The sequence below is a fragment of the Tachypleus tridentatus genome, chromosome 2 (genome assembly GCF_004210375.1).
Source record: "Tachypleus tridentatus isolate NWPU-2018 chromosome 2, ASM421037v1, whole genome shotgun sequence".
Lineage (NCBI taxonomy): Eukaryota > Metazoa > Arthropoda > Merostomata > Xiphosura > Limulidae > Tachypleus > Tachypleus tridentatus.
Window position 1 is genome coordinate 21794479 of NC_134826.1, and position 23278 is coordinate 21817756.

At 32.0% G+C, this 23278-nt stretch overlaps 2 protein-coding genes across 6 annotated transcripts in view; one reads left to right on the plus strand and one right to left on the minus strand.

The window, feature by feature from the left end:
* On the plus strand, positions 1-20395 carry LOC143239342 (PCNA-associated factor-like). Of its 2 annotated transcripts, XM_076480339.1 has the most exons (6): positions 1-148; positions 5555-5620; positions 6720-6803; positions 11396-11546; positions 15355-15419; positions 18907-20395. In XM_076480339.1, exons 2-5 carry the CDS (start codon positions 5584-5586, stop codon positions 15398-15400), a joined length of 318 nt encoding a protein of 105 aa, XP_076336454.1. In that variant the 5' UTR covers positions 1-148; positions 5555-5583; the 3' UTR covers positions 15401-15419; positions 18907-20395. The 2 variants fall into 2 exon arrangements, with proteins under 2 accessions (XP_076336454.1, XP_076336447.1); XM_076480332.1 differs by lacking the exon at positions 18907-20395 and having other exon boundaries at positions 2-148; positions 15355-15533.
* Positions 20390-23278, minus strand: part of LOC143239353 (small EDRK-rich factor 2-like) — an 18265-nt gene continuing 15376 nt past the window's right edge. For all 4 annotated transcript variants that reach the window (XM_076480343.1, XM_076480362.1, XM_076480354.1 and 1 more), the window contains one exon: positions 20390-21094. In XM_076480343.1, coding sequence (XP_076336458.1) covers positions 21013-21094 — 82 coding nt within the window. In that variant the 3' untranslated portion in view covers positions 20390-21012. The remainder of the gene's footprint in view (positions 21095-23278) is intronic.

Below are 23278 nucleotides of genomic sequence, written 5' to 3' on the forward strand. Positions count from 1 at the left end.
ATACAAGCTACAAGCAGTACCTATAATCTAGTGAAATTTGTGTTGCAGGTTATTGTGTTCCATTTGTTACGATTATTAGTGTTAAGTATTACAGTGAGAATATATTGAAGTCTTGGACAAGAAAAAATAATAATACAGTTTAAATAAGGTAAGGCCAGAGCACCAATATTGAATGATTATGATAGATTATTATTATTTAAGTTACTGTACAAATCTGACTAGTTGATTGTTAACTCACCAGATTATAAATAAGCATTTAAAAAAAAAAAATGTTATTTGAAGTTCAACATCACTCGTTTTTATTATTAGAGTTAGTATCTAGGCGTAACTTTGGGTGTAAATAATGTAAATTCAATTTATTTGACTTCATGTTTTATTAATAATTATTAAGTAAAAACTGAAAATATTTCTTTATTTAAAATTCTGGGTATTCCAGATATCTAGTAAATAAGCTTACTTGGTTGTTTATAAACTTGTGTTAAAAGCACTTTTTATTTTAAATGAACTTCAGTTATTAAATTAATTTTTAACTCATTGTCTCGGCTCCATTCAAGTAATTGTGCAAAACAACTTTTATTGTAAGCTGTTTAACGTAACATATTAACGAAACTAAATTTAATAAGAGTATGATTAAGTTAATTCATTAATATAAGCTTTACTTTAATTACAAGTTAACTTGCGTAACTTGTATTGTAAAGCTATCCATTGTAATTATGACTTGAAAGTGTAATTGTTAACATCTAACAGTTTTATGCAGTAAATGAATCACTTTACAGGATTTTTCTTAGTTTAAAACTGCAACAGTACTTATATAATATCAGCTCAAAGTTTAGGCCTCATATCTTAATATTTGAAAACAAATGACAAGTCTTTAAGTTTGGAAAATTTTATTGTGTTTTTTTTAATGTACATAAGATTTTTTTCTAATTTCTATGCTAGACACAGTACAGAGGTGTCACATTTCATTGTTAATTTATATTTGTTACAAGTACCATGCTATCCACTAAATACAGATTATTTGTAAAATTAAATTTTGACACATAGTAAAAAATTGTCAAATGGGGAGTTATAAGGAATTCATTAGATAATGAGGCAGGGCTACTAAATACAGACTAGTGTAATTATTAACCCTGAAATAGCAGCTATTGTCAACTGATGTTCCTATCTACAACATTCCTACTGTTTAAGGGTTAAACTGTATATCAACTGATTGAAACAGACTAAATGTTAAAGATCTTTCAAACACAGTTTACATTTTTTGGAATTTGCATCATGGCTATAAAATCCATAGGGTATTCAAATCTATAATAAATTGCTGTTTTTATGTTTTTAAATTAATTTTATGTTTGTAATTATTTTACATTTTGAAACTTGCATACTTGAATTTTGGTGTTATGGGAGTTGATTTATAGTGGATAGACATTCATTTAATATTGTATATGTCCCCAGCTCAATAGATTAAAGCTAACACACATCATGCGCAGGAGTCTCAGTGGTTTTAGATTCCTTCCAGTCTCCTTAACTTAAGGTTAAGAAGGTCTGATCCTCATCTCACTCCTAGGGATTTGGTTGTTGATGCTTTCAGCCAGGATTGGTCACACAGATTTCATTATGTTTATCATCCTATCCAGTTACTTCATTGGGTGGTCTCTCTCATTCATAATAGGCCATGTCAAGTCCTTCTGATAACTTCTTATTGGCCAGTTTAATCCTGATGTCCACGATCTGGTACCTCTCTTTGTCTCCCTCCCTTCTTCTTCAGACTTAAGTCTCTGGTTCTACATTTAACCATCCATCTTAACACCTAGCTTTCAGCTGATCCTCAGTGAAGGGATCAGGTTTCTCACATTGAGTTACTTTTCTGTTAGCTTATTTCATATATCCATCTCCATTGGAAAGGTATCAGTGCCGAGGGAAGGTGTTGGATGGGGTCTGAAATCAGGTATTTCTTGTGGACTGACCTTATGTGGCCAAATGTTTTACAAGGCTTTTCAACTGGGGGCCTCAGTCTCCTTTGGTTATTGGGCTGCCTTATAATTTTTGTTTTTCCTGATACTGTCGAGTTTTTGCTTCTTCCTGTCCTTGTTATGTTAATGAATTCTTTCTAGAGTCTTCAACTCTCCAGACGGCTTGCTCTTTGAGACTAGGATATTAAAGTGGTTTTTATTTCCTCACTTTACCTCTGTTTGAACTGCTTTCTTCGTGTTCTATGCTTCATTTTTCCCTTAAAACATATTACCTTTTTCTCTTAGCCGATGGATATCATAGGTCTGGTTATTGATGTTTCATGTATGCTTTACTTCCTTGCCCATCTTTTATCTGGATTTTTCTTTCCTCCCAAAGACCTCATCAGTTAGGGAGGGTAGCCCTTTCTTTTTGCTTATTTCCATTCCTTCTACATCTCATCACTAACCTTGTCTTGATCTGGATAGTCTTCTTTGTCTGGTCCGTAATCTTTGTTGTCATATTGTCTGCATGACTTTCTTCTATTTATCCTATAGCAATCTTCATCTGTTGAGGATCTTTTCCTTTTTACCCTCATCAGTTGGGTTTGACTTTTCATTTACCTTATTTCTCCCAGAACTTGTTTCAGATATCTTCTTATCAGATTTGACATCTTACTTTTCCCCTTCCATCTTGTCTTCATTAGCCACTGGAAGAAATCCTATAGTAAGGTATATTTATTAAACCTAATACATTACTCTCCCATTAATTACATCATATCATGGTTTTTTTCTTTGTCAGATTTTCTCCTTCCATCTATGGCTGTTTTTCAGGTTCGGTGCATCTTTGACTGGGTAAGTTGATATTCATACTTTTCCTTTCAGGGATCCTTGTATCATTTACTTATATGGATCCTACTCTGTGGTAAATAGTGCTTGACCAGGTATTCTTCAGTGTGAAATCTGTACTAAAAAGCCATGTTAGTTCATGCTTTTTCTTGTATGGGGTGTTCCACAGGATTTTTTGTAAGTAAATAATCCTGCAATGTAATTGTTTTGTAAACTTGGCTGTTTTGGACCATACAATCCATGGACTTCATGTGTAAAGCAGAAGGGAATAGCTGCCCATCTCTGGCTTGCCTTATATTGAATAAATCATTATGGTCTTCTGTTCTCAATAAGGTTTCATGGTCAACCATTGCACTGTCTCAGGTGGTGATGTTCCTCAGAACTGTATACTGAGTTTTTACCCAACTTTCTTCCTGTGGAGTATGGGAGTACTAACCATTTTCCAGTTCCAAGTCACTGGGGTGCTCAACCATGAAGGCACTCTCCTGAATGGTTTCCATACAAAGATGAGTAACCTTTTAGAGGAGAGTAGTGTGGTGATGTTCTGCAGGTGGATATAACATGCTATTCTCCGATATTCCATCTACACTCACAAAGGAGTGATACATCAAATTGCAGTTCACCTCTTCATTTGGTAGCTCTCATCTTACCCACACATGGATGTGAGAACTCTGTGATTGGGTTTTGGTTTTAGAGTAGAACCAATGAACATAAGTCTTCACACTTGTTGTCTGTATTCCTCTCTTAATCATGCTTCATTTGTGTTGTGGGTCATAGTGGAAGTAAGGTGAATTGTTCAGGTTCTCTCCTTTTTGCTATCTCTTATGGTATTTTATTCTGAGGATGTTATTGCTTTTTGGATGGTTCAGTCAGTTTTGTTGTTGGGGGAGTTGATTTGTATTATAAGGACATCCTTTTGGTATCAGATGAGTCAGGTCCCAAGCTAACAAATCTCATGCTCAGGAGTCTGGGTGGCTCTAGATTTCTCTCAGTTTCATGAGCTTGATGTGAAGATGATGTGATCATAATTCTATCCCTGCATGGATGTTGGTTCCCAGTGGCATTAGTTTTTCAACTTATCAAGTATGGTTTATCATGCTCTAGCCACTGTATACCTTGGGGCACATCCTTATTTTAATCATTTCTATATTTTGCGGGTTTAAGTTATATGCATGTAAATATACATTAGTTTGTTATAACTCAAAAGTAAGCCAAAATAAAAACAAATTAAACAAAACATGCTGCCTTACCTGAAAAGATCCCAGGGTGCTAGCTATAATGTGGGATTATAAAATGTGGGGAGGTGATTGCTCTGTCACAACCTTCTGTAGACAATGACAAGGGTGATATAGGTGTGGGATATTGTGGGCATGAACACCCACATCTTGCTCTCCTAATTTATATATCTATTGCTACACGTTATTTCTTATGTGAGCCTAGTGAATGGAGGTTAAGACTTGTAGATTGTGTATCCCCACCACAATGTGGGTCCTACTTCTTTAGTTACCTCCAAAACCTAGGTTACATTTTATAATCCCACATTGTAGCTTGTACCCTGGCATCTTTTTAGGTAATGCAGTGTTTTTGTTTTGGCTTGTTTTTGAGTTATAACAATTCATTAAAATGTATTTATTTTCACTAATACACACACGGTTAGGATTATTAGGCTGCTCCAGTTCTCTCCCACTTAGATGTGCTCTTCTATTTTTTTCGGCCATTATTTACTAAACATTTCACATATCAGCAAAAAGTATAACCGTTTCAGAATTGGTACAGTTCCCCTTGTTAGATCTTGGGATTTAACTCTCATTTCTAGGTCTATCTTTCAGATGCTTTTTGGGGGACTTGTGTTCATTCCCTTACACTGGTCTTGCCACTTAATCAGTGTGGAATTTTAGCTAATATTGTGTGGGAAGGAAAGTACTCTATCAGAAAGTTATAAATTTCTTATACTTAAAATGTGTTTCAGATAGAAGTTTCCTTCTCATATTTCCCAACTCCTCTCTCCACTTTACTGTGGTGCTTAAGTCTTCTACCAAATGCTGAAGTGATAGTTTGGTGATGTATAGAGGGAATCATGTATGCCTCATTCCTATTTGTTGAGAAGAGGTGTATGAGAAACATGTTGGAATTATTTGATTTCAATAAGGGGAGCAGAAGAACTGTGGAATTTGTAAAGAAAAAATGCATATAGAGGGCAGCACTGGATATAAATAGCTTGATTTTGTGATTAGAGGGAAGTGCCCATTGCAAGTATATTTTCGTTATAGGAAAATTATAACTTTAACAACCCAGAGATTTCAGTCATCCTTCCTAACATCCTGTTTACCCCTAATGTATTTATAGAAATCCTTACTGTTGATTTTTACATTTTCAGCCAATCTTTTTTTTATGTCCTTTTTTAATGTTTTAGGATAAATATTTATAGAAGTATTATAATATTTGCTGATAGAAACAGTAGCCAAAGAGTTGACAAAGGTTGGTGATGACTATTTGCCTTCCCTCTAGTCATTCCACCGCTAAGTTATGGATGGCTAGTGCAGATAGTAGTTCTCTTGTTGCTTTGTGCAAAATTCAAAACAAACAAACAATTATGCTAGCTTTAATCTTCTATCAGTTTTGATGTATAAATGTAACTTGCCTCTATATAAAGTATTTGAATGTTTTGTGTAGTTAATACACTTTGAATTGATTTGATAAATCAGAAAATTAAAGTCCATGGGATACCTGCTTATCCTACATAATTTTATTTTTTACCACAGAATTAATCCAGATAATTAGGAACTATAAAATGGTTCGTACCAAAGGTGACAACTGTTCTAAGAAAGGTAGGAAGAAATCACTATATAAAAGCTGTTAGTTTTGATTTTATGTACTTACGATTTTTTTTTGTAAACAAACAAACATTAACAACATGAATAGCCAGCTGAATGCATAATATTTGTTTATGATGAATTATTTTAACATTTATTAAAAAAAACAATCAAAGAACCATTGTAATAGGACATAATTTCTAAGTATGTTAATATATTCTACTTTTCATGTGGTAACAGACTTGCTGTGGAATTTTATTCCTTGCCACTGTTCCTGAATTTTACCTTTTTTCATTTTTTGCTAAACTTATTTTGTTTAAATTAAAACTTTGTTTATGTAATTTTGGTGATTTTTCCAATATACACTATTGGTATTTCTTATTAGCTCGAAACTTACTGAAAAATTAATATCTAATATAAAATTAATTGCAATTTTGTGCAAATAGTTGTATATTTTAAGTAAATTTACTGCATGAACTTTAATATGATGAAGTGAACTGCATGCAAGTTGTGGAATATTTTTAGATATCTGTTTGCAGAAAGCAGTTACTGTTGTCAGTGCCTTACTGCACATTATACAGAGAAACTTGGTAATTTGATAAAAAACAAAACGAAGGGAAATAAATGAAAACCACCAACTTGAAGAATTTGAACGTAGCTTTGTCAAGTTTAGTTTATGGTTGTATATTATTGTTGATGTGAATTTTGTGCATGTTATCAATTAAATCTTTTATACTGTACTAAGATAAGGGTTATACTGAAGATTACTACTGGTAATATTCCTATAACTTAGGACTAGTTTATATATGTTATTAGAATACATACAGCTTTGTTAATATACAAACCATGCAATATATTTATGATAGTCTTTATTTAAGGAAAAAACAATTGATAATTATGGTTCATGTAATTCATGTTGTTCTTTTTGATAGTTTTATAGTGAGTTGTAAACCTGTTCATTATAAATATTAAGAGATTTTATATGCTAGAATTATATTAATATAATTTCATATTCAGTGATTTATCTGAATTATTAAATCATTACATTTAACTAATTTGTTATTGATGTAGTTGTAAGACTGATAGCATAGAATCACTTTGTTCATTGTTTTAGCTGTTGGAGCCAAAGCACCAAGAAAAGCTCTCAGTACTTCTGCTGTTGGTTGTAGTCTGTCCACATCTTCCCCAGCAAGATCAAGTTTGTATAATAATAGTTTTCATTAAAACTGAATTATTGTAATGACTTCTCAGTTGTTAACATCAATATCTGATTCTTAAAATTTGAATACTTAGGTACATAATGTTTCAAAAGTCAGTGAAAGAATAACATCTACCCAGATCTTTTAATGGAGACAGATATACAGAGTAACAATCTATAATACACTAATAAAAATATACACATGATTTTGAAAATATTCTGAATGCTAAATCTAGTTCATGCTTATGAAGGAGCTACACATATATCTAAAATAATTATGTATGAGAATAATCTTGTTAAAATTATAAAAAACAAGTTGCTAAAAATTAAGGGAAAGTAGTTCTACATCAATAAGTGGTAGAGTAATAAGGACGAATGTTAGCTATCAATACCACCACACAAACATGTAATAAAATGAGGAAAATAACTCGTACAAATGTTTGTTTCAGTGATGCATGCCATGACTCCTGCTGGTTATGTTTCAGTGATGCATGCCACGACTCCTGCTGGTTATGTTTCAGTGATGCATGCCACGACTCCTGCTGGTTATGTTTCAGTGATGCATGCCACGACTCCTGCTGGTTATGTTTCAGTGATGCATGCCACGACTCCTGCTGGTTATGTTTCAGTGATGCATGCCACGACTCCTGCTGGTTATGTTTCAGTGATGCATGCCACGACTCCTGCTGGTTATGTTTCAGTGATGCATGCCACGACTCCTGCTGGTTATGTTTCAGTGATGCATGCCACGACTCCTGCTGGTTATGTTTCAGTGATGCATGCCACGACTCCTGTTGGTTATGTTTCAGTGATGCATGCCACGACTCCTGCTGGTTATGTTACAGTGATGCATGCCACGACTCCTGTTGGTTATGTTACAGTGATGCATGCCACGAGTCCTGTTGGTTATGTTTCAGTGATGCATGCCACGAGTCCTGTTGGTTATGTTTCAGTGATGCATGCCACGAGTCCTGTTGGTTATGTTTCAGTGATGCATGCCACGACTCCTGCTGGTTATGTTTCAGTGATGCATGCCACGACTCCTGCTGGTTATGTTTCAGTGATGCATGCCACGACTCCTGCTGGTTATGTTTCAGTGATGCATGCCACGACTCCTGCTGGTTATGTTTCAGTGATGCATGCCACGACTCCTGCTGGTTATGTTTCAGTGATGCATGCCACGACTCCTGCTGGTTATGTTTCAGTGATGCATGCCACGAGTCCTGCTGGTTATGTTTCAGTGATGCATGCCACGACTCCCTTGTGAGCTTTTTCTTTCTTGATAAAAGTCTGAAAGACATTTTTTGTTTAGTTCATCTCATCTTGAGGTTTTGAATCTTACTCTTCCATATTATTAACTACTGTCTTCTAGAAGTTTCATTTTTGTTTTTTTCATAAAAGTTCATCAAATGAACTAATTTGTATAATCTGTATTATTATTGTTTAAGTAATTTTTTAAAGTGACTCATCTGTGTTTACTGAGCAAGTGTGAAATTTAATTGTAATGAATGCAATGTAAACAAATTTCTTGGTTTCTGTTGTTGGCATTATACAATAAATTACTATCAATGTTATACTGTGAGGTTTTCTTAAGTAGCAAAAACAGTGTTGAAATGTGTGTTTGGACAAAGGTTTTTTGGTACGTGTTGTATTTAAGTTTGGATAGTTATTTCATTCAAAGTAGAAATTAAAGTTATGGATCTGAATTTTCAGAACTTTATATGGTTTGACTGTGATTCCAGACTATAACTTCTTTATGAAGTATTGGTATATACAACTGATTTATCCTTGAAGAGTACCATTTCTCCAATAAAATTCACTTTATGTTTTCATATGATTGTTTTAAATATGGGTATGAATGCAATCATAATGTTAAGTAAAATTGAAATCCATGGTAATTTATAAGAAAAATAGCATATTAAGTTATTTAGAAGGTTTATGCTTGCATAACAAAATTAAAAGTTGATAATTTAATTTTCTGTTTATTTTTATTATTATAAAATTATATAAAAATAGGTTATGTTATACTTTGACAAAGGTAATTTATACATGAACTCCAAAATAATTGTGATTCAGAGTTATATTTTTGGCAAGATAGAAAAACTAGTGATTTGTGAATGGTTTATCAGAGTTTTATAAAATTAAGCCATAATGCTAGTGTGTACAGTAGATATACACAAGACAAATATTTGTAGCATTATAAACAAAACTAAAATCCAACATTACATATTGTATGGACAATGAGAGACTGTTCAAGGCTGTCCTTGCATGCTGACCCTTGAGAAAAGTAAAAATTTGAAATCCATCATTTATTTTAATTTGCCTTTTAAAGCCCTGTTAAGTGCTGGCCTCCACTACTATTGATGGTAACTCATTCTCTACATCAGTTATCCTATTAGAAAAATAAATCCTTTTACAAATCTTATTAGAACTCATGCTGTCATCCTTGTGTCTTTAGAATACACACAAAGAAGTCGTAGACCTTTGTCCTGTTGACCTTGAGATTATCTTGTAAACTTAAATAATGCCACCTTTCCCTTTTTTTTTAATCTGGAGAGAATAAGTTTGAAGATCTTATTTTATCTATATAACCCTTTTATCCATCCTGTTAACACTCCTCTGAACCTTTTTATAGTTAAGGAGACCCTAACTTTATACTGAGTATTCCAAGTTAGGCTCAACTGATGATATATCTTCATTGGTATATCTTCAAATACAACTTAAAATTATATTAGCTTTACAACTGTAAAGAGAGCTCTGCTGTGATAGCTTTAGTGACTTATCCACTACTAATGCCAGTTATTGTTTCTTTAGTCATTCTACTGTTTTCATGTGTATTAAGTTCTTTACTTGTACTATAATTAAAGAAAACTTACCTAATGTTTGTATAACTTGCAAAGTGATCCATGTCATGCTGTAATACCATCAGTAGAACTATACCAAAGAGATACAGTCGCTAGCAAACTTTAATTATGTCCCCATCAGTATCATTAAAGTAAATGAGAAAGAGCGAAGTTTGGTTTGGCTACATTTAAAAGTTTTTTCCTTACTTCCATCCAGCAACCCTAAATTTAAATAATCTTTCCCAACCTCTACTGATGTTATTTTCTCAGCCAGGTTTTATGCGTAGAGCTTTATCAAAATCTTTACAGGAGTGTTTTATCTCCTTTAAAAATATAGGAATAAGCCTGTGTGTTTTTAATCTTTAACTACTTACCATTAAGAGATTAATATTTATATAGTTCAGGGCAGTTCCAATACTCCCCATAGAATACTGTAGGTTGAGAATAATGCTAGTATGTTCTCTTGTTTGAACATAAGACAATATTTAAACTTTTATCGATCTCATTTTTTAACCTTGTAATCGGCATACATTAAAGGCCTACTTCACAATTCAATATTTTACTTACCATTAACATACATAAAATCTTTGTTAGTTTTAATCTCATAAGCTGTTTTGGATTTCCTAATTTTTGTTTTACTTAAATCTCTAGTCTCATGGTTGTGTAAGTTTTCAACTTTTATGTCAATTTAAACTTAATGCTATTTCATTTATCACTGATTTTTTACTTGTCTCTAATAAGCTAATTACATTTATTTGCTCTGTTATCCTTTCTCTATTTTGGAGCAGGTTTATCTTGAATTAGAAGATAATTATCTTATTATTCTATAAAGCTGTCCCACATTACTTTCAAACTCATATTTGCAATTAACAAATTTTGTCTTAGGGTCTCAAAACTGAATTTATGAAAATGAGGAACTAAAATTTCTTTTCCTCTCCATTTATAGAAAAATACTGAAACTAATTATGCAATGAACATTTTCCCAAAATGTTCTCCCTCCTCATTTCTTCCAATCATGTTCTCATTATATTGTTTAACAGTACTGGACTATTTACAATCTCAACCAGTAAGTGCTTCTAAAATTGAAGTCTCCTGTGATTATTACATCAGTATTCTTATTTGTAGCAACTTTTTGTTATAGTTTGTTGACCAAGGTTTGGAAACTTTCATCATATCACCATTTTCAGTTTCAACTAGAACCCTGAACTTGTACCTTTTGTTAATAATATTCCTAATATTAGAATTTTAGCAACTAAGCCTATTAAAGAAGCTAGTATATTTATATTTAAATCTCACAGAATTGCCTTTAGAATTATTATTCTGTATACTTTACATCTCTTTATTTCAAAAACTTCATTGTCATAGTTGTCCTGTTAAAAAGAAATTTAAACAAATTAAAGGGCAAGTAAAAGAAAAATCATAGCTATCAGAGAAGTTTAGTCTCTTTCCTATTGGTGAGGGAAAGAAGTCTTCAGAAATCTAGGGTTATATTTTTCTTTATTTTTCAGCTTTACATATTGTTTGATAATGTCACAATGTTTTTGGTCACCACGTGTTCTATGTTTCAGTTATTTATCCAGAAAAACACTAGTTTTGTTTGAATTGTTTGTTCTTTGTGCTTACATGTAAGTCTTCAACTCTTGGAGTTATTGTTCATGTTTTCATTAATGCATTGAAGACTTACAAAAAAATTAAGAACATTTTTGAAATTACAGAAATTAATCTAATAAAAAAAAATGCCTTTTTCAGGTAAAGCAGATAAATATGCTGGTGGAAATCCTTACTGTCCTCGTCCCACTCCATCATGGCAAAAAGAAATCAGTGCCTTTTTGATACCAAAGACTCATGAAATTGACCAATACAAAGATGATGGGCAGGAATTATCAAATGTTTCCATAGAGTTTGTACTTTATATTTTATTTGATGTGGTTCACTCTTATATTTTTTAAGAATTTGTAAATCATAGGTTTCAGTTATATCTAGAACTTGTATGAAACTACTGATACCTTAATTATTGAAACCTCAAAGTGTATTTGACACCAAACTGTGGAGACAATACTAGTTTCTGGTTGTTATTCATACATCAGTCTTTTCCACTTTCTGAAAATAGCAGTGTGTGTTTAGGTTTACCAGCTTCCTTCCCTTCACAACATTCAAAACAATTTTAAAATAGAAATTTGTATTGATGCTTTCTTAGCTCCAGCAAAACAACACAAAAAACGTTTTGGTTAGTGTGTGTTCTCTTTGCTCTCATTTCTCTCAACTTTCACCTTACTGAAATGGTGTTTGTTATTGTTACTGCACTCAGATCTAAAAAATAGAAAATACAAATGCAGCATTGTCAAAGTGGCCAGGATTCTTATTTTCCAGTTTTGATAAATTGGTAAAAAGATATAAAAACCTCAGAATTTAAACACAAAGTGGACACAAGGCTTAAGAGTAGGATAGGGCTTTAAGTTCATGGTGAACTGTGGTTTAGTAATTAGTTGTTGAGGTTGTACTTGGTTTCCTTTTTGGTGCTGACACTTGTTAAATGTTGTGGTAACTGTAATACATGCTTGACATTACAACCTCATGCAGTTAGTACACCTAATTTTCTCCACCAAATTATTTTTCAAGTGACATAAAGATTATAACTTTAAAACTGTAGTTTGGCACTATAAACAGATTGCTTAGTGAGACAATTTTGCTATATCTAGGTGAATGTCGAATAATAAAATTCAGATAATGAATTCATGTCATTTTTAAACTAAGTTAAAGCTAATACTAGAGTCATTTCACTTATAACTGATTTTCTTTCCACTCATGAAACGGGGTGATTCATATAAATATGTCCATTTTTTGGGATCCATGTCTGATTTTTCGCTGTGCCACTGCTTAATTTTATTTCTTCCATCTTGTCAGTTTTGCGGACAAACTTGGAATCATATAAAATGAGGAATCACTGTTTTTAACATACTTAAGACAGTGATTTACACAACTGAATACATAACGTTTTGTGATGAAATAGGGGATTAATTAACTGAGCCATGAGCAGTAAACATGTAATGACCAGCTCTTGCTAATATGGTGGATCATTTGGTATGAGAATATGACAGCACCAACATTGAAAATAGTTTTGAATTTGGAAATTAAACCTAGAGATAAGTCTTGAGTTAAATCTGACTAGAGGTTTGTTTTTAATCTTTAAGATTCCATGAGTAGTAGACAGAAATAGGTTTTAGACATTCTAAAAATAAGTTTTGTTTTCCCATGAATTTGAATTATGTAAATTTTTTAACTATATATTATGCAGGGTCAAATTGTTTTTCTCAGTGAGCTCCTAGGTTTAGCTTGATCATCAGTTGAGTTGGGCAGTTAGTTGTCTTTTGTTAATGAGTTGATCAGTGGCTGCATACATTTACTATGTTTGGTTAATTGATTAGTACAGCATTTTTTAAACTATGGTACCTATGAGTGGATAATGCTGGTCTTTCCCTCTAGTCAGCAGTTAAAAAAATTAAAACTGACAATGGTGGATGCTATCATCCTTCTTTCTAGTCAACAGGTCAAAAACAATATTGACAGCTTGTTGTCTAGTCAGTAGTTCAAAAACAAATATTGACAGTAGATGCTGCCAGTTTTCCCTCTGGTCAACAGTTCAGGAAAAGAAAGAAAGGTTGACAACAGGTGTTACCAAATGAGTTGCCTTCTTTCTAGTCAATGGTTTAAAAAGAAACAACATTAATTTGGTGGTGGGTGCTGTCAACCAGTTGCCTTTCTTTTAGTCAGGATTCAAAATTAGTGACATAACAAAGAATGGATGAGCAAGTTTTGTGACAATATTTCAGTGACTTGGAAACCATAATTATAATCACTTGATTAGTTTTAAGGCAACTGATTTAATCACAGTTTTGATTAGTTTATAATTTTATGGAGCATCAATTCATGGAAACTGACCATGGGTAGCAAATGTTGCCTAGCTTTAATTATTAGCATGCTTAAAAATATTTCTACATTACCTGTTTATTGTGCGTGAAGTGTGCAATGGCAACCAGTGCAAAAGATTAAGAAGGAAAGTTAAGAAACAAAAGTCATCTCTTTGAGTTTATTTATTGCTAAACTTCTGATGCAGTTGGTTGGAAAACATACTCTCAGAAAATCTTAAGTCTAATTTTAGTCCTAAAACTGCAAATGAGCATTATATTTTTCCTAGATTCTTAAAAATCTGAATGGTGACAGAAAATTTGAGAAAAGTGCATGGTTTACTTTTTATCCCTTGTTTTATACATGTTAATTCTACTATGAACTACTTCATTTTTTTATTATCTTCTAAATGTGATTTTGACTTTTGTATATCAATATTCTTTGTTGTCAGATTTCACAGATGATGGAATAATGATATTCCAAAACAGTTAACAAATCATGTTAATCTTTCTTCATTCTTTCAGTCTGATTTGTCTTCATTAGCAGACTGTTTCGTTTTTTTGTCATGAATCTTCAATTTTTATTTCTTTATTAGATCACTGCTTAAAATACACTTCTGAATTTTCCTCATCTCCAACTTTTATGGTTGATAGTGTGTTTAAAACTATTTAGAAATTGATGATTTTCAGGCAGCATTTGCTTTGTATGCCTTTTGAGTGTCAGAGTTTTAAATATGTAAGTTGGGCTGGGATTCTTCTACAGTAGGTGTCTGTAACTTGTTGGTGATAAGTTTGAACAATAAACAAAAGAGCACACAATCCACTTGTTTTAAAAGTCATTTTTTAAATGACTCTATATATACCTCTACACTATACAAAATCACAATTTTATCTAGAACTTTAAATAATTCTCTTTTCTTGTCAAAAGTTCACTCAAGCTGATTCAATTACTTTAGAATCTAACTATCAGGATGAACTATTTTTCTTATTGTAATATCTGTGATGAGTTACCACAGTTGTATCCTGAAATTTAAATAAATGTCTCCTTTTCACTACAGTCCACATACACAGGTTCAATTACTTTAGAACACATTTTTACATGACAGATTTTTCTTCTGATCTCTGTTAAACAGTGAAACTCACTTTAAAATATTGCCTGCTATGGGTAATCACTTACACACTGGCTAACTTTACATTTTTTAACTTTTACTTCACTTCTAGTCTACTTGTGGTTGTGAGTTACATATATTTTGTTCACTGAGGCCTTGAACAACTTATAAACTATGTGAGTGCTAAAATGTATCAATAATCAGATAAGGTAACAAGAAAATACTGAAGATTTGGATAACTTCATCTTAACAGTACTGCAGCTATTGAACCAGACACACAGCGTAAAACTTGTTGTGCAACTAAATGTGCCATAACTGTCCCCTTTAAAATAATTACTTTTAAACCTTTTGTTAGGAAAAATGAATTGTCATTAAATATCAAGCCACAAAATAAACCTAGTAATAACACACTAAAGACTTTTGTAATTCTTATTTTGTAACAATCAACACACTGTGTAACTGATGTCAATATCATTTTTTATCACTTGTAATGTTTGTGATTGTTTTCTCTAAATTTACCAGTTTTAATGTCAGTGGTAAATTATTTGTTTTTGTGCAGTGTTTATGTCAACGTACTTAAAACAGTAAGTGTAAGCAATATGCTTGTCAGAAATAGTTTGGTATTTTTATGAATAATATATACAAGTATATTTTGTTTGAATATACCTATTGATTTAGTTTTTTTTTTTTTCAGGACACATATTAAAACTGAACCTCTCCCATCTGATGAAGAAAACTGACCTTGTGGATTTTTTTTCTGTAAATATTATTATAATAAATTTTTTAGGTCATACTAACTTGTGTAATTGGATTATATTAAACATGTACATTTTGATTTGTGAAAGTTTAGTGTAATAAATTCATGGCATCACACTTCTCTGTGGTAATCATTTAAAGAGATGCTGTCATTCACATGTTTTAACATTATCGAAGTGTATTAAGATTATATTCATTTTACATTTTTCAGATATTAGTTACTGATGAGGATTTCAAAATCAGTTACTTGAGTACTGACAAACCTTGTTGTTTAAGATTAAACCAAATAAAATATCTCAATCTGACACTTTGCTTTCCTTAAATCTTACTTTCAATGTGTCATAGCTGATTCAACATGTTGGGAATATTTTTCATTTTCTCTTAACAAAGTAGACTAGCACCAGCTAAATGTAATTTTCATTTCAGTATTTTATCCAACAAATGTCTGAACAAGTTCAAACTGAGATTATACAGTTTTACAAATCTAGTAAGCTAACCACATTATTGTTTTAGAACTGGTCTAGGTTTAAGTGTTCAAAGTTTTGGCTCATTCTCTCTAATTTCTAAAAACCATTCATATAATATAAGATACACTGCTGGCCAAAATCTTAAGGTCAATGAACATAAAGAAAATATATGAATTTTGCGTTGTTAGACTCAACCACTTATTGGAGTAGAGCTTCGAAAGATGAAAATAAGAAAAGAGAAAATAAAAATAAAGAACTATTTGCATTTAGTAGGGAAAATGTGAACACTATGAAGTTAGCCTAAATACTAGCTGGTCAAAAGTTTAAGACCACATCAACAAGAGGTCTCACTAGTGAGTTGCACGGCTGTCATTTTGAATAACTTCAAACATTTGCTTTGGCATGGTTGATATAAGCATTTGCAGAAGGCTGGCTGGAATGTTATTACAAGTGGTCAAGATGGCTTCACAAAGATCATGCACTGTTTGGAATTGACATCCATTTCTATAGACTTCCCTTGCCATCCACCCCCAAACACTTTCAATAAGGTTCAGTTCGGGCAAACCCGCTGGATGGTCCAAAAGAATCAAATTATTCGCCATGAAAAGGTGCTTTGTCCTGCTGAAAGATCCAGTCATTTCCACACAAGTGAGGGCCTTTAGTCAATAAGGATGCTCTCTCTAACATGCCATTGTAGCCAGCTGCTGTTTGATGCCCCTGTATAACCTGAAGCTCCATTGTTCCATGGAAGGAGAAAGCATGCCAGATCATGATGGAACCTCCTCCACTGTATCATGTAGAAAATTTCTCCAGTGGGATATTCTTAACGTGACAGTAACATTGGAAGCCATCTGGACCATTGAGATTAAATTTTTTCTCATCAGAGAACAAAATCTATGTCCCATGTTTGGTTCTCAGCAAAATTTTACCGAGTTGTTTCACGGTGTGACCTTTGAAAACATTTAAGGTTTTTAAAGCCTTTCTCTCATAGATGCTGTCTTATTGTTCTTGAGCTGAATTCTGCATCTGTAAGGGCCTTAATCTGGTTTAACGATCAGCTGATGTATTGCCAGACATTCTCCTCCTGCTCAATGCCGGCAAAAATTTCTTGGGCTGACCACTTGAAATTCTTGCTCCGTATCCCTCAGGGTCTTTTAAAAAATTTGCAACAGCAGTTTTACTATGCCCAATCTCACCAGCGATGGCACACTGAGAGAGATCTTGCTTTTGCAGATCAACAATTCTGCCATGTTCAAACTCTGTCAACTTTTTTAGCTTTTGCCATGTTTTTACCCAATGTAACACAGATGTTGAAACGCTAATGCTTAAACATGACTAAATTTCGTTAAGTGTTTACAGATTAATGGTTCGTTTCAGTATGGTCTTAAACATTTGACCAACTAGTATTTAAGCTAATTTCATAGGGTTCACATTTTCCCTATTAAATGCTAAAAAGGTTTTATTTTTATTTTCCCTTTTTGTATTTTTATCTTTCGAAGCTCTACTCAAATAAGTGATTGAATCTAAGAATGCAAGTTGCATAATTTTTCTTTGTTCATTGACCTTAAGATTTTGGCCAGCAGTGTATTATGTTGCTGTGCCATGTTTGTTACTTTTTCAATAGTGTTACAGATAATTCCCAATGTTTTATGTATGAATTGGAACCACATATCCTCCTTAAAATGTTCCAATATTCTGAGAGTTGAGGAATAGGTCTGATGAAGGGTAGTTGGTGAAAATGTTACAGATTAAACTTTGTTTTTGTTTATCTAACCTCATCTTTTCTCTTTTATAATTCAGTTTCTCACAAACACGTGTGTGTGTGAGGCCTGACTTAAATAGAATTAAATTTGGCTGGTTTTGTGTGTGATTACATGATGTTCTTGCTTCATCACTGAAACAATTGCTTAAGTTTTCACTTAGTGCTATTGATATCTTCTGTTACAGCCTTATATTTTATGTTCATATGGTTGATGAAGGGCTGATTAAGACATGCTGGTCAAGTCAATCATTTTTATGCAGATTGTCCTGGGCTTATTTCTACTATCCCTGTCAAGCAAACAGTCATTAAAGAACAATTGACATTGTTTTATTTAATTAAGGTTGTACCAATATCACCATCTGATGAATAAATACCATGCCTTGTATAAATTGCACTTCAAACTATAAAAACATGTAACTGACAGGAGTATGTCACGACGGACTATTAACTACATCTTACGATCAGTGATACTCAAGCAAGGTCACAAAAATTAAGGAAATTATTCATGTAATAGGAGCAAATCAGGACTGGCCCTTACCCACTCACTTTCTGTATTAAACTGCTATTTTGTAATTCTTCATACTTACATTTATTACTTTACTGTGTCCTTTTAATTTTTAAAATATAATTTGTATCATTTTTAATTTTCTTATAACATTTCTTGTTAAGCCTTCTGCACACAATATGTAATTCAGAATCTGTGTTCTAATCCTTCAAATGGATCTAAGTCTGTTTTTTCCTCTCTATATAACAGGGTTTAAACTGCCTCATGAAGGGGCCCTTGCCTAAAATGTTGTGAATAGTTTTAGTGAAACACATCTATGATAAATTTCAAATATTTTAAAACACTTATTTCACAAAATCAAGATTAGTGATATTCAAGTAAGGTTAAAATTTCTTTTGTACATATTTGTTGTGTACACAGTTTCACCAACAAAAAAATTTAATATTCTACTGTTTTTAAATGACCTCTTCCAACTGATTGATCAGTGTTATCCAAGCCTACTAAATGAATAATTAGATAATAGTTTTCAAGCACTTGGTTAGACCTTCGAAGGAATCCCCCACCCCAGTCTTGAAAAATTTGTATTTGTTAAGATAGTTTTTTTTAAGTCTAACAATCATCAGTTGTACATAGCCATAAAAATTTTTAACTTGCTGATCAGTCAACAGCATTCATTGGTAACTCTGTCTAACTGAATAAACATCACTCTTGTAGTGCACTTTCAACCCTAAAGTGATTTTTTTTTTTTTTTTATAGCAACAAGACGAAACCTTTATGTTCACAGATAGGACATAACTGCAAGGCCACAGCCTATGAGGCAAGTAGGCATGACAATTTATATATGAAGGGAGGACAAATTAAGTGCAGAAAGGTAGATTTAATATATTTGCTGCAGAACTAGTTGCATCCAAGAAAACTGAAAAAGTGGATGGAATATATACACCCCTACCATACTTAAGTCTGTGATAGACCTAACATTTCATAAGAAATTTGTTTCACTAACAGTGGTTCCTCTCCAGTTATACTAACTGAATAAATATGCATGACTGTCAAAATAGACCACTATTTAGCAGCACAATGAAAAAATCCGGAACCTAAACAGAGGAGAATATTACAACCGAAATACTTCAAAGTTTTATCTTATATGGAATGCAACTCTTTGGATTTGATGGCTAATTATGAGAAATTGGTGCAATTTAAAAAAAATTACAAACAATTGGGATTGCACAGAAGATACCATTTGAAAATGAACATATATCTTTGTAACTTAGCTATATCAGAAAAAATCATCCTACAAATATAGAAAAAGCTAAAATGTGTCATCTGTTTACTTTTGATTTCTAATCCAAGTCTGAATTAAAAAAACAGCATTTAGTAATGTCATGACATTAAAAAGTTTATTTAGAATCTTACTAGAGCAGAATAAGAAAAAATCGAAAATTAAGTCCAATTTACATCATAGTAGCCAGGGGCTAAGTATTACCATGTTTAGTTGGATTGGCTTAATCTTAGAAGTTTTTATTGTCTATATTTGAACAAAGAACCCATTCTGTGGTAGTTCTTCTAATTCACAATGAAGCTGAAGATATGCAAATTTTATAAACTGACAACATGAGTAAAAGTTTGAATCGTAATACAATGAAAAAAGTCTAGATTCAAATTAATGATATTAATATTGTGTGTAAACACATTGTCTGGAAAATGCAGTTAATAAAAATGAATTATTATTTCATGCAAAATCACTTCAAGGCCACTGACTGCATAGTGGGATTTGGTTGTCTCTGTTATAGTGTACCCATGGGCCCCAAAGTGTATAACTGACAAATATTTTTATAATAACAGGGCACAAATCTTGAATCCAAAGCCCAAAAACTGTGTTTGAAAAGAATGCTTAGTTTAGTCACATAAACCATAAAAAGAAGTAATCCGACAGCATGTATGACACGTGTAATTAGATAGACACACAGTGTGTGTTCAAATAGTGGTTGGTATATAGCTTAAATATCTCAATGGATTTCATACAGTGAGGATGAGGAAGTATTGTATCAATTTTGAATTAGGTATGTGAGAATTAAGATCAAATCAATTTTTTTTTAAATAAGAAAACGTTAATAGCAGTTACGAGTAATTTAGAACTTTTAACTTAGAGATTGTATTACATAACTGGGTATAATGTACCGTTGCTGCCATGCAAGTTGAAAAATGTACGACTCACTATAATAATAAAAATTAGCAAATACACATTTTATGAAACTTTTATGATTTTCTTTTTACAAAATTTAAAAAAAATGCAAGAATTGGGATATGATTGAAATACTTTCATTTGCACAAGAATGACCACTTTATCAAACTATATATACATTATTTAACACAAAAGGAAATCAGCATAATGATTACATGTGATGGAAAGAGGACTACTGGTGTTTTCAAATATCTTGATCAAAACACCAAAATGTTAATATTACAGAAATAGCAGCATTTATTTATAATTTCAGAGGAAAAGAGAGTACCAATGCAAGAAGCTTCAATCTATATTTATTATATAGTCACAATTATTTTGTAAAGAAAAATTTTAGCAGTAAGCAGTTATGATTTTGTATCAAGAACTGAAAGAGTTAGCATAAATATTGCATATCAAAGTATCAAACCGTATTGCAAAAATAATATACATAATTTTACACAGCATTAAATTAAGTGTACTGATTTTCATTTAATTTATAACTTGTATGCACAGGATTATTAAGAACCTGTTACAAAAGATAAAAATATATGCAATTTTATGTTATTCTCAGAAACGGTATTTTACTAAATACATGATTGGAAGAATAGAAAGTAATGTCAGTATATCAGTTTCACTGGCTTTTACTGTTGTCCACTATTTTCTCCACTGGATTCCTTCTTTTCTAGAGCTTTCTTCTGTTTTAAACGCATCACTTCTGCATCCCTATTATATACAAACATCTATATATATATACACACACACACACACAAGGTAAGTATGGCCGATTAGAATAAATAGTTCTGTATTTTGATCAAATTAACTTACTCTAACTCTGTGATTTAACAAAGCCAAAATCCCTAACATGTGGTATTAATTGTAAATAAATTAAATCCAAAGGACTAAATTTTCACTTTTGGTTGTTACATCATTTAGATTTAGGTCTAAGGAATCCAGAACCAGTACAAAAACTCAAACATTTTGGTACAACTTCCAAACTGATTGTCAAAGGTGACATATGACAAAAGTCAATTGCAAGTTTTCTGTAAACTTGATCACTACTATTACAACACAAACAATAACCACAGGTACATTATGGTCAATTCTACTTTTAACTTTTTGTTTTCACTTAGCAGTAATTGGAGACAAGTGTTTGCTTTGTTTCTTTTCTTTAACAGGAGATAGCATGGAAAACTAACTGCCTATTAACAAGATCAGTCATCATAATGAGTCTTGTTAAGTTACAGATTTAGGGTTTGAAAATACATTTTTCATTCTGGAATGAAACAACAATGACCAGCTAAACCTATTACAAAATAGATAACAATGAAAATATAAAATAGATTGATCATTTTTTTCTCTTTCCCTATGCTTACTTAATTTTTATATAATTTTTATGTCCTTTGCTTATATATCAATAATTTTATTTAACTTCAAATACAATTTAATCATACTATTTAATTAATGAAGTAAATTTTTTTAAGTGTTCCAGTTTAAGTGTATGGACCAGTGAATAACAACCTCAAATTTAACAATTATTTTCAGAAGAATGATGTTTGTTATATGGAGAACTTTTGAGAAAGCAAAATTTTAACTTATAATTGTAAGGGATTTTATTGTATTATAAAAAACATTAACATAATTCTGAATATTCATGTGTTAAGATGTAAAGAGAGAGTAATCATTGTTTGGATTTCACAACCTTACAGAAATGTTTAGAACTATATAACCAGGTTCTACTGAAATACTAAATTTTACAAATTATTAAATGTAACACCTCTAAATGTAAAGATTGAAGGTTTCCTTTTTTTATTTTTTAATCTAATGCAATGATGTTTGTTGAAAATTTCTACATACACTGAAGAACATAAAAATCAATACAAGATATGATAATCACCATAAGCAGAACAGTTGATTTTCAGAGAATTACAGAAATTTTGAAAATTTGGAAGTTAAAGTATTTGTTATAGAATACATTAATGTAAACCAGTAACAATAAAATCAATCAGTATTACACTAACAACACTGAGTTGTACTAAGTAAAAAACATATCTCGGTAAACTTAAATTTATTAAATTTCTAAGGATAAATGACATTGAAAACTTTCTACAATGAAACTTTGTCTTTATCCCAGGATTTCTTTGGCAATTATTCAATTCATGGAAGGTGTGTATATATATATATATATATATATATAACACACACACATACACTTGATTTTTACGTGGCAGCTGTTTGTTGTACCCTTTGACAGGATGACTTTGCCACATTTTGATGGAGAGCCAGTGACAGTTGAACAGTGGGAAAACTTGGGTCTGACTCTGGTGGTTGTAGCAGGGTATACCTATCCAAGGTGATGGAAGAGCAGATGTGCTAGGTAATATTAGTGGAAGTAGTTTAATGGCAATAATCTTACAAGAGATTGTCCTCCTGTCACTAGGACTACTGGGTATAATTATATGGTGGCATGATTGGTAGTTCTTTACTGAATGTTATACTTCTCAGATAGATTGAAGGTGTTCTGTACTGTTGCACATTATTGCTGAATCAAGCAAGATATTTTAAGGAGGTGGTAAGTATGTTAAAAAACTTGGTCCCATATAAGGATTGAAAATGATTGATAAGTTTTGATCACCAGATAAATCAGCTGCATATTAAATGTTACAGCTTCAATGGTCACATATAATCTAAGGAAATCAAACAGAGTATACATAATTTTTTTCACAGTAATATATACAACTATCCTTTTCCAAAATAAGTCTCTCTAGCACTTATGAATTCCTGGTTCAAGCCAAGTTCTTATGGAAAGAAAACATTAACTCTGTTGCAAGGTTCCCTTCTGGACCAATGCCTAGCTATCATGGTTACCTTTTCACACATGTAAGAATCTCCCATCACTGTCTCATTACT